Raw genomic sequence first — 22,198 nt, 5'->3', positions numbered from 1 at the left:
CTCCCATATGTTAAAATTGTAAATTCCAAGTTCTATATTTGTACCTCCTCTACGGATTGATGAGTTGTTGAAGTCGGTCTGATTAAGACATATGACTGAGGCATACATGTCATAGGGACCACATGAAGATGGTTTCAAACAGTCCTCAATGGAGTTCTCCTTGCCGTTACAAGACAATGAATAATTGACGAGGATTTTCTGATATCCAGTGACATAGGCAGAGCAGCAAACAGCTCGTCCATCTACAAACCCAAGCTCTTGGCAAACTTTGCGTGCAGAGATATCAGTAAAACCCTTGTCACAGATGAACTTCCATGTGTTGTTGTGATAATACAGAACAGGTCCATCCTTGACATCAGTGCCGACACCAGAATCCAATTTAACTGCAACCAAATATGGTAAATGTATCAATTAAAACAATTACTGTATCTGTAAGATAATAAATACCCCAACTTCTATTTCTGTAAATATCAATGTTTGACAAATTTTATAAATGTTGCTAATCTCATTTGAGATGCATTTATTTCATTGCAGTTGACCTTTGTACAAAGTTAGATTATAGAAATCCCTAAAGAAAAGAAATTCTATCCCATTAAAACCGCAAGAAGAATAACAAAACATAACACCTTCTTTAGCTCTGTCAAAGTAAACATCTATTTGGTATATCATGCACAGTTCCTGCACCGCAGTTGATCATCACAAATCAGTTTTTTCAAAGACATTTTTGTTTTGTGTATAGGACACTCTAATGGTCAATACAGATTTAGTTATTTCCATATCAAATATGTACTGACAGCTATGCGCATAAAAAAGTAAATAAAATACAGATGATTTACGATTGACAGACTGCAGTGTATCTTATTTTAAGTTTGGTTGCCTAGTTCTGTATGAATTCTTACTTTCAACTTGTAGAAACGCAGGGATTAAACTTCTAGAGAAAATTAAAACAAACCTCGTTAACACAGATTTGGACCAAAACCAAGAAATTTTTACTTGAGACAAGGTGATGACTGAATGCTCAACACAAAAAAGGAAATTTTGGTAGAATTTAGAAGGGTTGGTCTATAAAATATATATTTGACACAAACACAGTATTCAACTCAACAGTGTTCAAAGTTACTATGATAAAGAAGAAAAAAATTGGAACCAAACAAAACATTCAGCACATTACTATATGATATAACATATGATAATCATCTATCAGCACCAAGATGCCAGTGTTTCTCTCTCGTCTTATGAGAAATCATAATTGTACAATCTGTCATTGCTGTAACATTTACCAGTATTATAACAGTGTACCACTGCATCTTTATCATGTGACATGCAGCTTCCCGATTCTGCTACTTTCCAACCCTCATGAGCACACTCGAGGGGAGATTTCTCGTTCCCATTACAGTGCATGTCCGGTTCATACACCCTGCCTTCTTTTATACGGTACTTATCAGTGTTGTATGGAAATCCAGCAGCAAATCCAAAATAGCGACAGAATGCTGTGGCATCTGCTTTGTCCCAGTAGCGGTCACACATTGTTCCCCACACTCCATCAACAGAAATCTCCACACGGCCTGCCGACCTTGAACCATTGATACGGAAATTCACACCTGTAACAAAATGAAACAACTTAATAAGTATTGCAATAAAGATCACCTAAGAAAACAAGAATGTTGTCAGATCATGGAAAACATCTATTCCACTAATATTTAGCTTGACTAGTGATAAAATGGAATCCAAATTTAACAAATGCTGAATACAAGATTTAAATCTAATGACCTTCAAGAACATTAAATGGAAATCAATTTGCAATGGTTGAATCATCAATTATAAAAAATGCTTTACATACATCCAACAAGTGCTCATTGCCTAATTAACCAATTAGAACTGACCCTATCTTGTACAGAAATATTTCTTACATAGAAATTCCCACTTTTGCAATAGATCTTTTTTACCTCTGTTGGAGTAGCAGAGAATTCCGGCTTCCTTTCTAGAGTTACATTGTTTGACCTGTCCCAGTGAGAAATTAGCACAGTCTTTGAGAAAGTACTCAGATCCATTACAGCTGACGGAGGAAGCCCAGATAGGATTGCCTTTTCCAAACAGCACCTTGTGTTGGTATGCTATACCTGTATCAACAAACAGGAACACAAGCTGTAAATGCAGGTCAATATTATCTACACATAGAAATTGAAAGCTATCTAACAGCTGTTTATTTCCGTAAAGCGAAACCAGATGTCAAGTGATACTCTACTGAAATGAAAAAAAAAATCTCTTTGTCTAGTTTCATAAATCTCAAATGAACTGAAGTACAACTTTTTTTCCATCTGACAATAAGCCAATGCCTAGTAATAAACCCACTGTTTAAAGTATATCTAGCAAATTCTATGCATTGTCCTGTAATAAGCCCATCATCCTGAAATTTGAGTCAAGGGTAAGTGTTCGTCCCTTGGGTTTATAGCAAAACAAATGCAGTAAGATGCTTTAAGTCCTCCTGTGTAATAATTATTAAATCACCTTTACTATATCCCAGCTCTCTACATACTACAGTGGCATCATTGTTGTCCCAGTCATCAGCACATATACGACCACTGATGTTGAGGAATTTCAGCTCCACAGAGCCTGAATTAGTAGAACTGTCTTTGGTTGAACCTTGAATGCCAAGACTGTAGTCTATGGAAAAAAAGAACAAAAAATTAAGAATTTAGTATTTTGCTGAAAATTAATTCAAATTTTAATCAAAATTAGAGGGGTGGGGGGGGACTTTACACAACACTTTTTACATTGTTCATGCAAGTAAAATATGTTTACTAATACAGGTACATATATAGAAAACATGCCATGTGCTTGATATCAAAAGAATATTCAATCATTATTCCTACACTTTATGTATACTAATAGTTTTGAAAATAAAAGTTTAGGTAGCAATCTCATCTGCTTTGTAAACTTACTAGAGGATAAGGAGCCATTATAACAGGCAACAGCAGCATAGTCCACAGAACAGGAACCATATGGATTGTCGGATCTACAATCCTGGAGTTTGGTTTCATTTCCAAAACACTGGATTCGCTCAGCCAGACTCTGTGAGTAAAGATATCCATAGGCTCCACAACAGATGGACAGTCCATTCTCAAATCCTAGTTGTTGGCAGGTCACACCTAAGAATTTTCATATTATATTCAATATCATAAACTAATTACACAACATCACATACTAATCATACAAATACCAACTGTTGGCTTGAGACACTGAAAAAAAGTTGTATACCGATTGTGTAACATCCCATATGGGTCATAACAATTCTAACCCTTGGCCTTCAAACTCATCAACAATTTTCAAAATAAATGACAGGAATTATACTAAAACATCAAACTTTGGCAAATTTAAAGATTCCACTGCCTTCTCTGACAAGCAATAAGCAACCATGTGGACTTACGGAGGTTTGCTGGCCTGTCCCAGTCATGATTACATACAACACCCCATTTATCAATCTTGTCCATGTACACTTGTACGATACCATGACTCAACATGTCTCCTTTCTCTAACCGCACTGAAATAAAGAAAAATAAATATTTAATCTTCAATAATGTATATATCTCTCATGTCTAGGGCAAGTGGGAAAAATAACAGTAATGAATATATCTGGCAAACTTGTCACAAAGAATGAAGTACACCTGGCGTGGAAAGTAAGATGCGAAATCTTGACTTTTCGATTACTTTAGTTTTTTCTTAGTCACCTGTTAGGCTTAAAAATTTAGGCCCTTAGCATCACTGACGAGTCCTAGAAGGAAGAACAGCTGTATGATGCAGTTTAATTCATTGTTTGGCTGTATCAAACTTAATTTGTATTAAAACGTGCTATTCAGTTGTGTGTTTTTTGTACAATCTGGAGAAAGATGAAGTGATTACAAAGGCGATATATATTTCTACCATAAAAGGTGGGCGTTATTCAACTCCCAAGGACTTGTTTATCATCATTATATTATTATTATTGTTGTTGTAAATGTATTGTTGTATTATTTAGGGGATATGGTTGTTTTTATGTATATGCTGGAGATAAGATCATGATATTGGTTTTAACACAAGATGAATGAGAGTTAAAAGGACAAAATTCATTACCTAATCTCCAGTATGTGCATAAAGAAAATCTGAGCCTATAGTGATGTAATTATCGCAATATCAAGGAAATTCAACTTAAACATAGAACTGCACAATTTCAATTTCTGGTTGAGCACAGTAAAAGGATACTCTCACTACAGTCTGGATGAAGAAGAAACCACTTACCTGAATCTGTACATAGGACAGTGGCATCATAACAGGAAGCGTAGTTCGGGTCCCAGTTTACTTTACACTCTAGCAGAGACTTCTCATCTCCGTTACAGCTCACATAATCCATCCAGACATGTCCCTCTCCTTTCTCTGTCTTGCTTTTTCCTACCTTTCCATCGACAAATTTCATTTGCTTACAGAAGACAGAAGCATCCCTGTCACTCCAGCCCCTCCCACAGACTCGTCCCCATTCCCCGTTGTATTTCACCATTACTGAGCCACGATTCTTCTTACCCTTGATACGGAAGGACACACCCTCTGCAAGATGAGAAATTCTTAACATTTGGATAGTGACTCTGATTCTGAAAAATAATACATTTCCAGGTGCTTGAATTTCATGATTTTCAAATAAACCGAAAAAACCACACACAACAAAACAAGAGGCCTAGGGGCTTAAACTGTTACCTAAGTGAACTCACAAATGAAAGTGATCACAACGAATGTGTATTACAGAGACAGAAGAATTCAACCTGAAGACTCTTCCATCCTTGAAAAGTATTTGATTCTACCATAGAAGAGATTTTTAATGGAGTAATCCATGGTCAATATCTTCATATGACATCAAACTGTCAGCCTATACTTACAATTCTAAGCAAGTAAGATCTATTTCCATAATTTCTCAAAAATGCAATTTTCCCAAATAAACTATAGTAAACTCTACACTCTCCGCAGGGGAAATATGAAACCTTTTGAGTCATGAAATTTACGATTACCAAAACGCACCTTAAGACTCTTCCATCCATGAAGAGCATTTGAATCTACTGTACCATGTGTGGGTATTGAGAAGAAAATTGTTTAAATTTCAGTCAATTTGACTCTTTTTGACCCTGTCCCTCAGGTGCCTGGGAGGTGGGGACTTCATCAATTTACAGTTTTGGTTAATCTTTGGTCAAGACTGATTTCTGCCAAATTTCATTGAAATCAGTTCAGGACTTTTCAAGAAGTCAAAAATGTAAAAAGATTAAAGATGCTCAACAGACGATAGATGACGGATGCAAGACGATGGATACTGGACGACAGACTAAGGGGTATTGCAATAGGTCATCACAAGACTTTGTTTCAGGTGTCCTTAAAACCCATTTCACCAGCACCTGACTTTCGGGATTAATTGAAGTCACAAAATCTTCAAATGACTTAAATTCACCTAAATTTTTAGCTTTTCATTAACTGGACATATGAACTGGAAGAGTAAAAAGAAAATTGATGACAACGAAAACCTCAAGAAAATGACTGGCTTTGCAGTAATTGTAAATAATGCCACCATCCTCCCTAAATATAGATGATTACTCCCTTATCACTACATAGATCCATGAATAGCAAGGAAACAAAGTAATTCATGTGCATTTGTAAGTTTTTGAAGGAGGTTTTACTCCCTGTAACCTTTCTGATACTGTGTTAATGTTTCCATTATAGGGCAGGAAGTTGCCAATTATAGGATAAAGAAAGAGTTTCCTAAATTTAGAATAAAATGGAAATAGCCTTTTGTGTCCTTTTTCATATTCACGAGATAAAACACATATTTTCTCTCATCAAAGTTCTGTATCATCTTTCATTATTACCACTGATACTTAATGCTTTTGTTGGATGTGGTACTATGTGGATATATGGCATAAAACAATAGACACTTAACAAAACTGTTACTTATACAGAATCCACCAACAACAAAAATCCTAGCTATCACCAAAAATGTCACACCTATAAATTCCTATAATATTTATACATACCTTTGTTGCTGTAACACAAGACTCCAGCAGTCTCCCTGTAGAAAACAATTTTAGATGAACATCCTAAATCATCACCAAGGAGTTTGTATTGGCAGTGATCGAGTCTTTCCTCTTTGCCGGTACAGTTAAAACGCCCTACAGCCACAGGTGTTTTCAGGATGGTAGTGCCACGGTAAGAAACGCCTCCAGTAAACCCAAGCTGGTTACAAGTTACATTAGCATCTTTATCATCCCAGTCCTTGCGACAAATTGGCCCCCAGAAGCCATACAGGTTAGCTTCTAGAGAACCGTAGTATTTGCTTGAACTTATTCTAATCTGCATAGCTGAAATTTCAGAAAATATAAAGTTTGATCATGGAGTTTTATTTATCGATAACTGACCTGTTTGGCCATGAAAAAGGCCCATGTCATAAATACCAAAGGCAGGCAAATAATAAAACTACTGTGATCCTATAAATTAATGATATGTCATTGAGATGTTTCAGCAGTGAAAAAAGTTTCATTTGGGTCGAAATTTCAACATCTTAGAGAGAATAAATTGAGATTTTTGGGAAACTTATTAATAATGATGATAACTAAATTCAACATTCAGAATGGATCAATTCAAATACATTATGCAATTTATTCTTTCAGTTACGTTATTTTTCCTCTTTGTCTTCCTGGGTATATTGCCCAATGAACAGCCAGGATCACGCAGAGGCAGTGTCACCTAGTATTAGCTGGTTGCTATCTAACTGAACAACATGCAGAAGGTCAAATAAAATTCCATCCAAAATAAATGGATAAAGATGTCTTATCGAAAGTCACAACCAAGACTGTGAGTGAAAGACCAATCATTACCTCTGACTCCTCAGAAAAAACAAACTGTCGTAAGTAGGGATCAGAACACACACCATGTAACTTTACCTGAGGTTTAAACAGAAACAATAATATTTATCTAAGAAATCCTTACCTGTTGATGGGATTATGGCCTTTGCTGAGCAGTATACAGACACATAGTTCTTGGATGGGCATTCGCTTATTTCATAGTCACAGTTGTCAAGCTTGGACTCATGACCCTTACATTGGACGTTACTGATCGTTATGTTTGAAGCTGCGATAGAACCAAGTGCAGAACAACACTGCTTGCGACCAAATTTATATCCCAACTGTCGACACACAATGGTGGCCGATACATCCGTAAAACCATCATCACACACACTGCGGAAAGATTTATTGGCATAGAGTTCTAGTCGTCCATAGAATACATCATGGGAATCCACAAGTCGTACTGGAATATCAATCAACATATTAAGTCAGAAAAACAAGAATCACAATAAGTTTTATATCATGCCATCTAATTAAATCCTCGGAATATATATATGACATCTCTTATTAATCTTTTCTAGTCACAGATGCTAATACATGTTATGATGTATGTATACAATACATGAAACTAGATATATTGTATATGCTCACTGATCCTCTAGACAACTGCATGTATATGTGCCTTGTACATTCATCAACAATGAGATATACCCTATATTCCCTCAGGAAAAGAAATAGTATATGTAATTTCTTGAAATACAAGCTTTCTATTTCAAAACTGGTCAACTATGACCTTTGACCCTTCAAACTTGAGTAATGATCACCAAAATCTCATAAAACATAGACGTTATTGTTATAATACTACAGAGTGAATATTACCAGGCAGACAAAGATACACACATGCATACATATAAAGATGAATTCACAGTTTGACACACTCCGTGATTACTTTGCACCCCCTAAAATGGAAGTGTTATAATGGAGAACACCCCATCTGAAGCATCAACACGAAGTCAGATACATGTATATGGATAATTTCCTGTGTGAAATAGAAAACAAGTTCTACACTAAGCAGAAAATATCCCAACCTATAGCCTTAAATTTACTATCCTGATACATGTTGTGGTGTCTTTAATTTATTCTAATTTGTAGGGATAAACTACATCATACATTACCTGTATCATAACACTGGACGCCTGCATCTGTGTGATGTGATGTACAGCCAAATTGTCTGATCACCAGTGATCTACTGACCAATGATCTGCGATAGAAAGGATCAGAATTTTCTCCTCGAGTGTAACGGCTATTGAAGTTCATTGGGCAATGGAATATAGAGTCCTCATCCCCCTTACACCTCATATGTCCTATCCAGATAGGCCCTTTGCCACTGCCATAGTGACCATAGTTAAGTGCACGACCACTAGAGTGATTCATCATGCGGCAAAGGACAGAGGCATCCTTATCATCCCAGTAGGAGGCTCCACAGACTGAACCCCATTCTCCATTGATGGCAATCTCCACTCTACCAGACAAACTGTTGGAGCCATTCACAAGGCGAATAGGCACATCTGTTTATACAAAAAAGTTTGTATTACAGTTGAAACATATAACAAAAAAAAGTTATTTAATATTTTACAGAGAAATCACAATAAGGATATTCATTTCAGACAATGTATGGGTTACTTCTTGGTAGTTCAAATTTTCCTGGATTTACCAAATGCTTCAAGCCAACAAAAAGTATTTTTTACGGAATTGATAAAAAAGCCTACAGTTTTCTTTATTGATTTAGTATAATTTCTATGTTTGCGATTCTTTTTCAACCTCCTTGACAGTAAGTAGGAAAAGTGACTTGAAAATAACCATTAACATTGCAATTTTTATCTATTGCTAAAACTAATCTGAAATTTATGCTGACACTTTGTATAGTTAGCAATCGTAGTAGAGACTGAATTCTTTTTCAACCTCCTTGACAGTAAGTGGGAAAGGTAACTTGAAAATAACCTTTAAAATAGCTGACACAAAAGATGAAATCTGTTATATCCACACTCTAGATTTCTTTTTATGATGATATCACGTTGCATACAACACAATGAAGTTATGACATCACAAAAAAAATCAAGTGATCCTTCAGCCAATCACAGCTCTGGTAAGTCATATTACACACGAGTCATAACGCAATTTATATAATGATGTCATTACACTGAAAATGGGGTATTTATGTGATAATAATAAATGAAAGTTGACTTACTGGAATCCGATGTACAGTACACTGCTGCTTTGGTATTGAGTGAACAGTTTCGAACATCTCCCCAGCGGAGATTACCACATCGGGCGAGATATCCCTCTGAACTAGAGCAGTTAAGATTGGACAGCCAGGGCAGGCTCTTCCTAGGTCCAGAATTAAACTCATGTCTATAGTAGGAAAATCCATCCCTATAGTTCAATTCACGACACAAAACTTTTGCATCACGGTCATCAAATCCTTCAGGACATATTGTCCCCCAAACGTCTAGATGACGGACTTCGACTGCCCCCATGACTCCTTCAGTAAGACGCAAGTCATACTCTGTTGAAGAATTCAATACATTTAGCAATGAAACACTAAACAGTAGGTTATTATTTTGTGAAGTGAGTTTAAGTGGAAAGACTGTCACCAAAACAAAGATGGAACAATCTCTTAATCAGGTCTATACACAATTTTCAAATTAACACACACTATCTTCCTACCTGCAGTATTTTCTGGATTATAAGCTGCAACTTTTTTCTCATGACTTGGTATGCCTATTGCACCTTGGGATTGATAGGTCATCAGGTGATAGGTCAACTCCATGCTTGTTTATGATATGAATGGCTTTGTGTAAATTACAAGAAATAAAATTGGACTATAAGAATTTTGTCAGCATGCATGGGCCTTCGTTAACAGTACAGACCCAGATGGAGAGATTGTTCAGTAAATGTAGGTAACATCAGGCCCTATATATGTGTGTAGACAATCTTTGTAGGTCCCAAGCCAAACAAATTTGATATTTGCTATTTAATGTATTTTGAAAGATCAGAATAATTCTTAAAATACATCAATAAGATAAAGGGTTATTTATGTATAAATAATTTGCAAACTGTATTAAATGTACGACTAACAACCTTGATAAATTGTCTTCCACTTTCTGTTATATTTACAAAACTTGGTCAACATAATGGTTACATTGCAAGAAAGGGTGCAGCTTATATTCTGGTGTGGCTAATATATAGATCAAATTGAAAAAATTGATAAAAATAGGTGGTGCAACTTATAACCTGGAAAATACAGTAGAATTTTTCAAGAGCTTGTATTTACCTTTATTAGAGCAAGTCTGATATTTTCACAAGAAAATTTTTTTATGATTTTATGAAACTTGTTTATTCAGTTTTTTCTAAGAATAACTTTTTTTATTGATTATTACTGAAGCATTGCTTATCATCAGACCAGAGACCAAATTATACCTCCACTAGATGCTGTGTTGGAGCAGGCAACTGAGGCATATTTCCCACTTGGACACACGTCAAGACGATAGCTGTATTTACACTGAAGAATGGATGCCTCTTGACCATTACACTGGACGTTGTTGATGGCTATTTTGTATTTGCTCATGTTTCCAAATACAGAACAACAGATACTGATACCGTTTTGGTAACCAAGCATTCGACAGGTAACTTGAGCATCAACATCATCAAAGTCGTCGGCACATACCAAGACATACTCGTTATCCTGCCACACTTCCACTGCACCGAAGGTTATGTTTGGCTCCAGTCGTACTGTCAGACATACAGATATAAGAGACTAAACAAACATAGACAGAAAAAATAGCTACTACGATAGATCACATATAGAATTCCTGTAAAATCTGTCATAAATAGCAGATTTGTTCAACTACAGAAAAAACCTTTGTGTGAATTATCAGGCCTTATTTTTCTGCATATCACAAAAAGCAGTTAAAAAATTTCAATACCATCTTAGTTTTGGAATTCATTTAGTAAACTGGAAGTTGCTGACGAGAATACCTTTTCCTGTACAATAGACGCTGGCATCATATCTGTGTGTACGACATGATGTATGTGTGACGTTCCATCCCGTACTTCCACAACCCCAGACAGCTTTCTCATCCCCAGTACAATGAACATAGTACAGCCATGACCTCCCGGTTCCAGGGGGAAATGTTCCTGATGACAGAGCCACACCATCCACAAAACCAAGCTGGCGACACACCACCTTTGCATTGTCGTTGTTCCAGAAAGAGTCACAGATTGTACCCCATTCACCATTGTAGGCCATCTCCACACGACCACTGTACTCGTTGTCAGAGCCTCCCAAACGAATCTGAAAACCTGTATAAGGAGAACAGGAAATTTGTATCAATGTTTATGTGCTGGAAAAACAAGTGATTTCAGTGATTTTTGTTATGACATTTTTTTCTTTAAAAGTTTTAAGTTTAGTGTTTTGTAATAAAATATACAGTGAAACCTCACTATTAAGACCACTTTGGGGACTGGACAAAAGTGGTCTTAATAGTGAAGTGGATCAGATTGACCACAAAGAACCATAACTCTGTTTAAAATAAAGACTACATATATCATTAAGTAATGTACATGTATATTATTCAACAATAATAAACTGTATTTAAAATAATGAATTTTATTAAATGCATGTAAAAAAAGATGAAATTGGTGAATTGACAAAAGAATATATATATATGTATAAATTCCTTCGATAGTTTATATCATAATATACATGTATATTTACTACGGTAAACATTGAAGTTATTATTATTATCATATTACGCTCAACAGGAACTTAACATTAATTTTCATTTTTTCATGAAAACAATCAATTTTAAGTTCAACAGGAATTTAACTTTAATTTTTCAATTTTACTCTTTATTTGTAACAACATTAATGAAGTCACTATAAAGTCTTTCAACGTTTCATTTTTCACATGAATTCACACACACATTAACTCAGTCAGTGTATCACTCAGTACAACACATTTGTCTTTTTACTTAAAATGAAGTCCAGTGCACAATGTTGCAAAGAGCTATGGATCTGGACAGCCTATTCTTCCATAAGTCCTTTTTAGCAATCGCGATAGCTCGTTTCGTTTACATGATTTTGCCATTGATTGATAAAATTCATCTGAGTTTTGTGACAGTGAAAATATGTCGTAAAAAATTTGGAACATGTACATGGTTTTTTATTGTTAAAATGATGTCGAGAGTGTAATATCGCTACAAAAACAGTTAAAAACCGTCAACAATGAGTGCGTGTGAGAGCAAAGGAATATCACCTTTGGGTATGCAGGGATTCTAAGGTGTTGAACAGCATACCTACCGATCTATCAATATGTAATTAACCAACAATAGATCGCTACTAAAACGTGTATGGCATGTAGTTTCACACAAGTTAATCCAACAATGATGTTTACTTTGTGTAATGCCACCTGGTGACATGGTCGGTAACCCGTGATGAAAACAATGGTCGAGAACGACACACATGCTCGTGGCTCACTGCCCATCAGGTAATCACTGGTCAGAACTTTTGTCGTAATTGTGAGGTCACTTATCGTTAATTAGTGGTCGTTGGGACTGTAAGAAGTGGTCGTAATACGGAATAGCGGGGTGGTTGTAATACTGAAGCGACCAATACAAAGATATATAGTGGAAAAAAACGGGACTGAAAAAAAAATGCCCGTAATAGCGGGGTGGTCGAAATTTTGAGGTGGTCGTTAGCTGAGGTTTCACTGTACGCTGAAAGTAACCACTTGAGATGTTTGCAAGAAATACAAAGAGAAGCAAATAAAGTGTCCTTCCCAAGTACATGTTTGAAATATTAATTGACTATGGTCATGATAGTTCAAATTTTCATGATACATGCAGTGTTAATGAAATGAAATATTTTCAAACCCTATTTCTAAATGATGTAAAACCATGAGGAGAAATTTGACCTTAATGTCATGCGATGATTGATTAATTATACATTACTATCATACATGTGATGTTTGACATGATTTTTCGTCGGAGAAAACTTACCAGAACTTCTGTAACAGAAGACTCGAGCTGCCAGACGGTTTGACCGACAAGAGGTCTGAGCAGCAGTCTCGTTGTAAGGACATTGATTAATGTTGGTTTCATTGCCAAGGCAGTTGACATTGGACATCCAAATAGGTGTTCGTGAGCTGTAGTACCTGGACCCAAACATGGCACCGCCCTGGTAACCCATCTGTCTACATACCACCATGGCATCTTTTTCTGTCCAACCATCAGCACAAATAGTGCCATTGATACCATGTTTTTCTACTAATACTGTCGCAGGGAAGTCACCAGCAGGGATAATCCTGACTTCTGTCATAAAGAAATAGAATTACCATACTTATAGTTTGTAGTAGAGCCAGGGGAAAACACATAAACTCTGACTTATTGTGGGGAGACAACTCCAGGATCATGAAACATAATTGAATAAAACATTGCCTATGTTTTGACTTAGCCAATCCTAAATACTGTCACAAAAATTCTATATGATTGGCTAAGTTAAAGCTTAAGTCTTGGAGCTTGGTGGGTTTATTATTGAACAAAGACTACTAAAAGTGGGCGATTTATTCCCAGACATGGTCTTTATAATTGTCAGACATTACAATTTGCATAAAATATTTTCTTACAATACTCTGTAAACCATACACACAAGTATACTTGTTTAATTAAATGTTCCAAAAATTTCCATGTAAAAGGAAATATTGAGAAAAAATATCAATGAAAATAGAAGTAGATATGGAGATGTGGATGCCAAAAGGAAAGTAAAACAAGGGGCATTTTTAAAACATTTAGCGTTAAACATCTGCTCTTGTCAAAATATTTACCATTGTTATCGACTGGGTTTTTGGAACAAAGGACACTGGCATAGTTATAGGACCTCTTCGGACATGTGCCCTCTGAGAAAGGACATTTGGATATGGTCTGTTCGTCACCAGTACAGTTGAGCTGTAGGATGGAGTTCAGATAATACTTAGAGCCAAAAGCCCCAGGCATGAGAGGCTTGCTGTATGGGAAACCAAGCTCTTTACACACAACCTTGGCGTCATTCTTGTCAAACTGGTCAGCACAAACCGTGATCCATTTGCCATCGTTGTACATTTCTACCCGTCCAGTGGTAGCATGATCCTGACTCTCGCCGTTACTGATTCTCACTAAAAGATAAAGAAATAACAATTATCATTTCACACCTAATTATATATGAAGCAACACTTATGTGGCCCTATTTACCTGCCTTTATGCCCATGCCTAGTAATAAGCCCACCCATATCTATTGCTGCTCAGTATTAAAACTATCCACAAATGTTATTTCATTGTCCCATAATAAGCCTATCCCTCAATGTTTGCCTACTGTTGAAGTGTTGTCTCCCTGGGTCCATTGCAGGAAGAAAATATGTTATAACACATTCTGATTTCGACAGCATGAAAATATACAGCTTTGTTTTTATATTTTACAGGTCATGATTTAGCGCTTGTGGTTATTTAAGTATCAGATAGTGACCTTGGAACATAAGAATCACTAGTGTGATCGGGTTAACTCCCAGTAGACTAGTTTGACGACAATAACGTAAATCACACATGTTTGCTGATGAAATGTTTACAAGATGCTAAGAAATGTTCATAAATACTTTCCATCACAGTGAAAGGCAAGACAAAGTCAGTGAGATAGGAATGCATTTCATCACAGTAAAAGGCAAGACAAAGTCAGTGAAATTGGAATACTTTTCATTATAGTAAAATGCTAGACAATGTCAGTGAGATAGGGATGCTTTTCATCACAGTAAAAGGCAAGACAAAGTCAGTGAGATAGGAATGCATTTCATCACAGTAAAAGGCAAGACAAAGTCAGTGAGATTGGAATGCTTTTCATCACAATAAAAAGCTAGACAATGTCAGTGAGATAGGGATGCTTTTCATCACAGTGAAAGGCAAGACAAAGTCAGTGAGATAGGGATGCTTTTCATCACAGTGAAAGGCAAGACAAAGTCAGTGAGATAGGAATGCTTTTCATCACAATAAAAGGCTAGACAATGTCAGTGAGATAGGAATGCTTTTCATTATAGTAAAGGGCTAGACAATGTCAGTGAGATTGGAATGCTTTTCATCATAGTAAAGGGCTAGACAATATCAGTGAGATAGGAATGCTTTTCATCACAGTAAAGGGCTAGACAATGTCAGTGAGATTGGAATGCTTTTCATCACAGTAAATGGCTAGACAATGTCAGTGAGATAGGAATGCTTTTCATTATAGTAAAGGGCTAGACAATGTCAGTGAGATTGGAATGCTTTTCATCACAGTAAATGGCTAGACAATGTCAGTGAGATAGGAATGCTTTTCATTATAGTAAAGGGCTAGACAATGTCAGTGAGATTGGAATGCTTTTCATCACAATAAAAGGCTAGACAATGTCAGTGAGATAGGAATGCTTTTCATTATAGTAAAGGGCTAGACAATAGCACAAGAAAGATATAGACCGATATCTAGTAAAACCTAAAGTACAAATATATCAGAGAAATGAATTCTTGTGACCTGAGAGGCAAAGGACAATGTTTAAAATTTTATGTGATTTTTTTAGAAAATTTTGTTGACCTAAATGTTGAATTTTGATTGGCTAATATTTTGTTTACAAGGTTTCATTACTTACCATTGTTGTAACAGAAAACACCAGCATTGTGGTTGGGATTATTACAACGAGATTCTATTCCTCGTTTCCAGCCAGGATTCTTACACATGAATATACTCTTTTCAGCACCAAAACAGTTCATTGATGTCAGAAACTTTGGCATAGGTGGTCCAGCTAAACCTCTAAGAAAAATTAAACAACTCTTTCATCACTTTTGAAAATTAAAACATAATTTAAGTATTTACAAATTCAAGTCCTGAATCAATATGGTTCAAATTTACACAGTAAAATATCCAGACATATCCAAGAGCATTGCAATGAGGTTTCAAAGAACACTGAAACCAAAGTCACTGATTCTGTAATGACAAAGGTTTCAGCTTACTAGTGTCAAGTAACAATTCTAATGTACAAACAAACCATAGACTGGTTAGTTTCTACGTACAGGCAATCATATTGTCTAGAGCAGTTATTCTAAGTGTATTAACAAATCAAAGTTTTTAGACGAACAGCTTTGGTGTACAAACAAGCTAATATGTTCAAAAAGTAGAAAAAAGTTTCTGCATACACAAACCTACGTATTCAGATTAGCAGTTTCAACATAAATTGAAGTGTTCAGACTTACAGTTCCATTATTCAAACACACTAAGTTACAGTTTCAGTATCCAATCTGATTCTATACAAAAGATATTTTAACGTAGAAAATATATGATGTAAATAACTCTACCTCCTGTATTCACCATCCCTAAATCCTAGTTGCTTGCAGGCCACCGTAGCATCATATCGTGACCAACCTATGTCACAAATGGACCCCCGCTGATCATCCATCACAATCTCCAATCGCCCAAAGTTGTCCAGTCCCCCAACCAAGTGTAACTTAGGAGCTGTGTATAATATTCATAAAGCATAACCAATACAAAAAATATACAGAACACTGTACTGTTATCATTATGTCAATCAAAGAAAAAATTTGCTACAAATGAAGTGATGAGGTGATAACTGTTATCAACAATATTTCAATGTTTTGTATTGATGACATGGTTTTTTAGATCACATTCAATAAAACATAGTTATATAATGCACTGACAGAGTTTAAACTGTGAAATACCATATTCAAACTCTGACTTACCTGTGTTTTTGTAACACAATACACCAGCAGCACCAGAATACTGGGAGTCACATTCATCCCCTCCCATAGAACAGTTAAACAATGATGACTCATTTCCATGACAGTTAACCTGTCCCATGAAGAAAGGTCCGCTTCCTGATGGAGTTTCCTGGAATGCCACGCCCCCTAAAATGTTCAGGAAAGATCAAATGGTAATGGTGTCTGTATTGCTTCTCCAGGATGCACATCATTAAGTTTTTAGGTAAGACATTTTATGTTACACACCAATGAATATCAAAAATCAATATAAGTGATTTTTAATTTCAAGTACTTGTATTTTCCATTAAGTCCTTTCGGTAACTTTTTCATTGCAAAAAAAAATTATCTTGCTGTTAATGGGTATACCTCTGAACTTGAGTGAACGACAAACAACGTCAGCATCTTTATCATCCCACGAGGTAGGACAGATACGTCCCCAGATGCCATACTGTTTTATGCCAACGCGACCTGATTGTGATGGTGCACTCCCAGAACTGTTCTCTAGACGCATCTCACTGGCTGTAACAGAGTACATGGCATTAAAACATCAATAAAATCTTTTAACATCAAGGAAAAGGATTTCAAAGTGAGTATCTGTATAAAAAACAAAAACGTGGTTGTATTTTATCAAGCATTTTCATTAATAATTAATGTCAGAAGTTCACAATTACATAAATTAAATCATTAAAACAAATAAGTTGAGAAAATCTAAATTATTTCTCGTCTGATTCTAAAAATGAAAAACCGATCGTAATATCTGACAATTTCTTCAACATGACAACAAATGCAGTATTTTATTGAAAATAATCCTATTTGAAATTTGTGACTTTCACATACAGATACTTAAGGATCCATTATAACAGGACACAGCAGCATATCCTAGATAGTTGTCTCTTTGACATCCTCGGAACCGGTCATATCCACAATCTTCAATCTGTGTCTCGTTTCCTGTACAGTTCAGGTTTGGCCATGTGTAACGTCCGTAAAATGTACCAAATGAACCTGGTGGAAGGGCTCGTCCATTTGTAAAGCCTAATTGCCTACAGATGACCATTGCATCCTTGGAGTCAAATCCTTCTCCACATAAAACAGACCAGAACTGATCCATGACCTTAACTACTCCGTAAGAATGATCTCCTCGTGACAGCCTCACTGTGGGTAAGATTTTAATAAGATGTAGACTAAGCATTTTTTCTCAATGAATTCCAGAGAAACATGTCAATTTTTTTGCCCCATTTTCAAAGCCTAAAATAAAAACTGTGTTTCAACATGTCAACATTATTCATCAACTTTTGTGTAATTCTTGCCCTATTGGCAAACCAAGCAAAAATGATACTGTTGTGAAAATGTCCACAAATACAGCTTATAACTTAGTGTAGGTAAAGATGTTATGATACACAGGCATTGGGTTATTTACAAAATCCTTAAGTGTGACTTATTACCATTTTTGTAGCAGATGACAGAAGCATCACGAGAATGATCTGCACAGTCACTGTTGTTGTAGACATTCCAGCCATGGTTTCTACACTGCAGTATAGATTTCTCTTGTCCGTAACATCCTAATCCACTCATCATGATTGGGCCAGTGCCTTTCCCATAGTAAGATTCAGATATTGGTTCGCCATCTGCAAAGTTCATAGACTTGCACAACACCCTGGCATCACTAGATGACCAGGACTTATCACACACTGTTCCTGTAACTCCATCATATGTGATCTCTACACGTCCAAAATAGCTTCCACCTCCAGCCAAACTCACCGACACACCTGGGATGACACAAATTGAACATTAAACATAAAATCAAACATTTAATATGATGTCATTGAAATGCTGACATGATACTGAATAAGGTGAACTATTCATGTGTGTTTCTTCTTGTGATCTTAAGTCTTTGTAAGGTAAACATTTTGATGGTTACCCCATATATAACACTGAAGTGGAGTATTTAAACTTAACTGTTGTAGCTGATTTATAGTTCTCTATCAACAATAAAAACAGGGAATATCTATTCTCAACAAACTATGTTGTACAGTGTCCTCCAACTGTTGATGTATTAAGTTAATGCAACAGGGACCCTAATGGATGAAAAATCCCCTCACTCAACCCTTGAATAAGACAGAGAATTCTCCGAGACAGGATAAAACTGTCAGGACAACATGACATCACAGCGACAATGAGTTGATGTCACATCACAAAAACATGTACGAGTATCTAATAAAGCTAGCAGGGTAAGAGAAAAATAATCATTAACCCCCTTGTTGGTGAGATAGGGAGATCTCAACCCTTCAGAAAAGATGTTTAAGTTCCAAATACTCAGCAAGCCTCATGTTTGCTAACTTAATCATCTTTTGTCTCCGATTAAGATCCACCTATCTCACCTCCAAGAGAGTGAAAGTTCTATTAATCTCAAATCTATAAAGGTGTGGATATACTTGTTAGTGATCCTTTAGGTAAAAATGGAGTTATTAAATATTCAGAAACAGACTATATGACATCAAGTCAACAATGCATTGTTGTAACATCAAAACCACATCCATCATGAATTAAGCCTAGTGGGGCAATTACACCAGGTCAGCCTGAAAGTCAGGGGGTGGGCTTCACTGAACAGCAATAGTTTTGTGTGGGACCAACAATAGGCTTATTCCAAGATAAATGCAGGCAACACTAAAAATATAATGCTTCTTTCATATATCCTTACATAAATACTGTGTTAGTAATGAAGATGTCATATTTCTGTCACATACGTGTATGTAACATCCAGAGTTTGCATTGAAGCTGTCTCTATATACTGGATAGAGTTTTGAAATATTGGAATTAAATATGGATCCCATATTTTCAAAAGGACTCCCATTTAAATGGGGAAGGATTTATAAACTACCCTAAGCAAACCCTGTTGTAGAAAAAAAAATCATGACCTTTGACCTGTGACATCAGAAGAGGCTATGATGCACTGTTTAAGAGTCATATGGGATTAATTAGACATGTTCCTTAAATTTTCATTCCTTATTTTGCAAGAAGCCTTTTTATCAAATGAAAACTTTTTCTTTTTTTCTTTTTTAAATAACATGGCAAATTTAAAAACTACCAAAAAGTTGAAAAACTTACACAACAATTATAATTATAAATTTACATGATTAACTATTTGCTGTCACCTCATAGATATACACACATAGATAAATACAAAAATAACTTTACATATTAAACAGCTATAGATAAATCTATAAGAAAAAATTGAATTAACTTAATGGCACTGACATGATGACACATGACTCACTTTTATTAAAACAAAGGGCATATGCTGCACGACATGAATGCACTGGGCGACCCCATGAGTCTGAGTCGCTCACACAAGATTCTAGACTGGATTCCTTCCCACTACAGTTAAGCTTTCTAATCCATATGGGACGCAGAGTCTCATTGACAGTTCCGTAGGCTTTTCCGTCAAGAAATCCTCGCTCACGACACACAACCCTTGCAGCAAGGTCATTCCATTCAGTTCCTGTGGAACACACTTGACCCCAAATACCATGTTTGCGAACATTCACCTCTCCCCAATGCTGAGAACCATTCAACAGATCTACCCGGAACGCTGAAAAAAATTTTGCAGGATTATTAAACAGTTGTTTCATTACTTACTAAAATTACTACGGGTTACTGTTATAATGACATCTTGTACAAACATCAAGTCAAATTAATAACATAGTTTAATAACATATATAGGGTTAATGCATGTTCAACCTGAGAAGAAAGCATGTATAGGCAATGACTTAATTGGTACAACACTGAGATAATGATTTATCAAACATATAAAACAATTCTATTAAACCCCAAGGAACTTAAGGAATTAGAATAGTCTTACTACTCAAAATACCTGGGAAATAAGAACTAATTTGCAAAAAAACACATTTCAGTGGACTTCAAGAATTAGTTTACTTTTGACATATATATGTATTTGTAATTCATAGCACAGTTCTATGTGCCAAAGGGAAAATAAAGACCTGCCTTTACAATTATCTAGATCAATTCACAATAAAATGTGTACCTACATGAAACATTCCTAATAACGCAAGTTTTTTTTTTTCAAAATTCTGCTACACTGTGACAAAGAATAGCAACAAAGATTTTAAGGATAGTTTGACTGGTGCTAGATGGACTACAAAATAATGTGTATGAAACAGTGAATTTTCGAGTTTTCAAAACAAATAAAACAGAAGATGAAGAAAAATTAATTCAAGATTCTTAATACCATGAGCAACGATTGGAGACAGTGTTAGGTTAACACAATTGATATTGATGAAGAAAGCAATGATTGGTTACAAGTCAGGCTAAAGTCCAGGAGGATCACTTTTTACACTTTCTTACCAACATAATTGTGTCATAATACATGGTTCTGTCTGGATCTAATAAACTACAATGTATTACTGTGTTCCTGATCAATACCTTCAAATGCCACAACTATACTGGGTGTTGTACTCTTTCTTCAACATCAGTCATTTGTTGGCTTCAGTAAGCGATGCTCATTATATTACCATGACATGTGTTCAACAAAATACCGAATGTATTAGTATGCGATATACAGTCAAAATCTGTATATGAAGACTTTCAAAGAAACGAAAACGCATTTGTTCTAATTAGATCTAATAACTACATCAGGGTTGTGTTGAATTTGGCAGACATTACAATAGGTAAAGACATCCATGCTATAAGTAGACAGATAGTAATTATTCACAGGACTGGCTTGGCTACTGGTCAAAAAAAGTCTTTTGTATAATTTGCTATGGCAAAATAAATGCTAAAATAAGTCACTTACCTACAGCAAATTTTACTTATATATGTGAATGTGTAAAACTCAGAATGACAAAGTTAAGAGTCATTATGATATTGTTACAAATCAGGCTTACATTTACCAAAGAAGAAACCCTCATTAAAGCTGTTGGAATTTCATTTCCTTCTTGCCTTTAAAAATTATACTATTATAGTTCATAGTTATGGATATGTGGGTCCAGGTTTTTTTCTGACAGGCAGTTCCCACTGCGAAAAATGCTAATTAATACCATTTTTTAGGGGGGAGGTGTGTGTAACAATTGTAATAAAAATTTAGTCACATGTCTAGATTGTGGAATCAATCTCATTAGGCCTAAATTTTGTTGAAAATGGTTGATCCACAGTGTCTCTGCACCAGCAGCCTACTGTCTAATACGTTGTCAGAATCTTGACACAAAAAGCTCTATAGTACTTTTGTGTGCCAGGATTAAGTTTACCCCTTCTAAGAAATCAATATGCATACCCTTGCTGATGCTTACATGAATGCTACCTAACCAATCAAATGCATGTGTAAAACAAAGTCACGTTACATTTGAATATCATTACATTCCTTTTCAACAATTCTGTCAATTTTGATTTAATATTCCTTTTGAGAATCTTTCAATATAAATCCAAGCATTATAAACACAGTAAATGACACCATATTGTAGAGTCATTCATCACTCACACTCCATTAATATAAAGATGATGAGTACCAGT

General features: G+C 35.6%; 1 protein-coding gene across 1 annotated transcript in view; it reads right to left on the bottom strand.

Annotated features, from left to right (window-relative positions):
- Nucleotides 1-22,198, bottom strand: part of LOC132544490 (deleted in malignant brain tumors 1 protein-like) — a 63,334-nt gene that overhangs the window by 8,784 nt on the left and 32,352 nt on the right. Inside the window, exons 5-26 of the mRNA XM_060208096.1 lie at nt 19,950-20,264; nt 18,118-18,441; nt 17,513-17,827; nt 17,042-17,194; nt 16,658-16,822; nt 16,256-16,412; nt 15,553-15,713; nt 13,735-14,061; nt 12,911-13,222; nt 10,890-11,213; nt 10,332-10,643; nt 9,100-9,417; nt 8,027-8,419; nt 6,997-7,314; nt 6,045-6,368; nt 4,276-4,578; nt 3,428-3,541; nt 2,943-3,149; nt 2,509-2,664; nt 1,947-2,120; nt 1,281-1,601; nt 45-383 (exon numbers count right to left, since the gene is read on the bottom strand). Coding sequence (XP_060064079.1) covers nt 45-383; nt 1,281-1,601; nt 1,947-2,120; nt 2,509-2,664; nt 2,943-3,149; nt 3,428-3,541; nt 4,276-4,578; nt 6,045-6,368; nt 6,997-7,314; nt 8,027-8,419; nt 9,100-9,417; nt 10,332-10,643; nt 10,890-11,213; nt 12,911-13,222; nt 13,735-14,061; nt 15,553-15,713; nt 16,256-16,412; nt 16,658-16,822; nt 17,042-17,194; nt 17,513-17,827; nt 18,118-18,441; nt 19,950-20,264 — 5,832 coding nt within the window. The remainder of the gene's footprint in view (nt 1-44; nt 384-1,280; nt 1,602-1,946; nt 2,121-2,508; nt 2,665-2,942; nt 3,150-3,427; nt 3,542-4,275; nt 4,579-6,044; nt 6,369-6,996; nt 7,315-8,026; nt 8,420-9,099; nt 9,418-10,331; nt 10,644-10,889; nt 11,214-12,910; nt 13,223-13,734; nt 14,062-15,552; nt 15,714-16,255; nt 16,413-16,657; nt 16,823-17,041; nt 17,195-17,512; nt 17,828-18,117; nt 18,442-19,949; nt 20,265-22,198) is intronic.

Source organism: Ylistrum balloti, unplaced genomic scaffold (genome assembly GCF_031769215.1).
Source record: "Ylistrum balloti isolate Yb309-2 unplaced genomic scaffold, AGI_CSIRO_Ybal_v1 Utg369800, whole genome shotgun sequence".
Lineage (NCBI taxonomy): Eukaryota > Metazoa > Mollusca > Bivalvia > Pectinida > Pectinidae > Ylistrum > Ylistrum balloti.
This window is presented reverse-complemented; position numbering and strand designations above follow the sequence as displayed.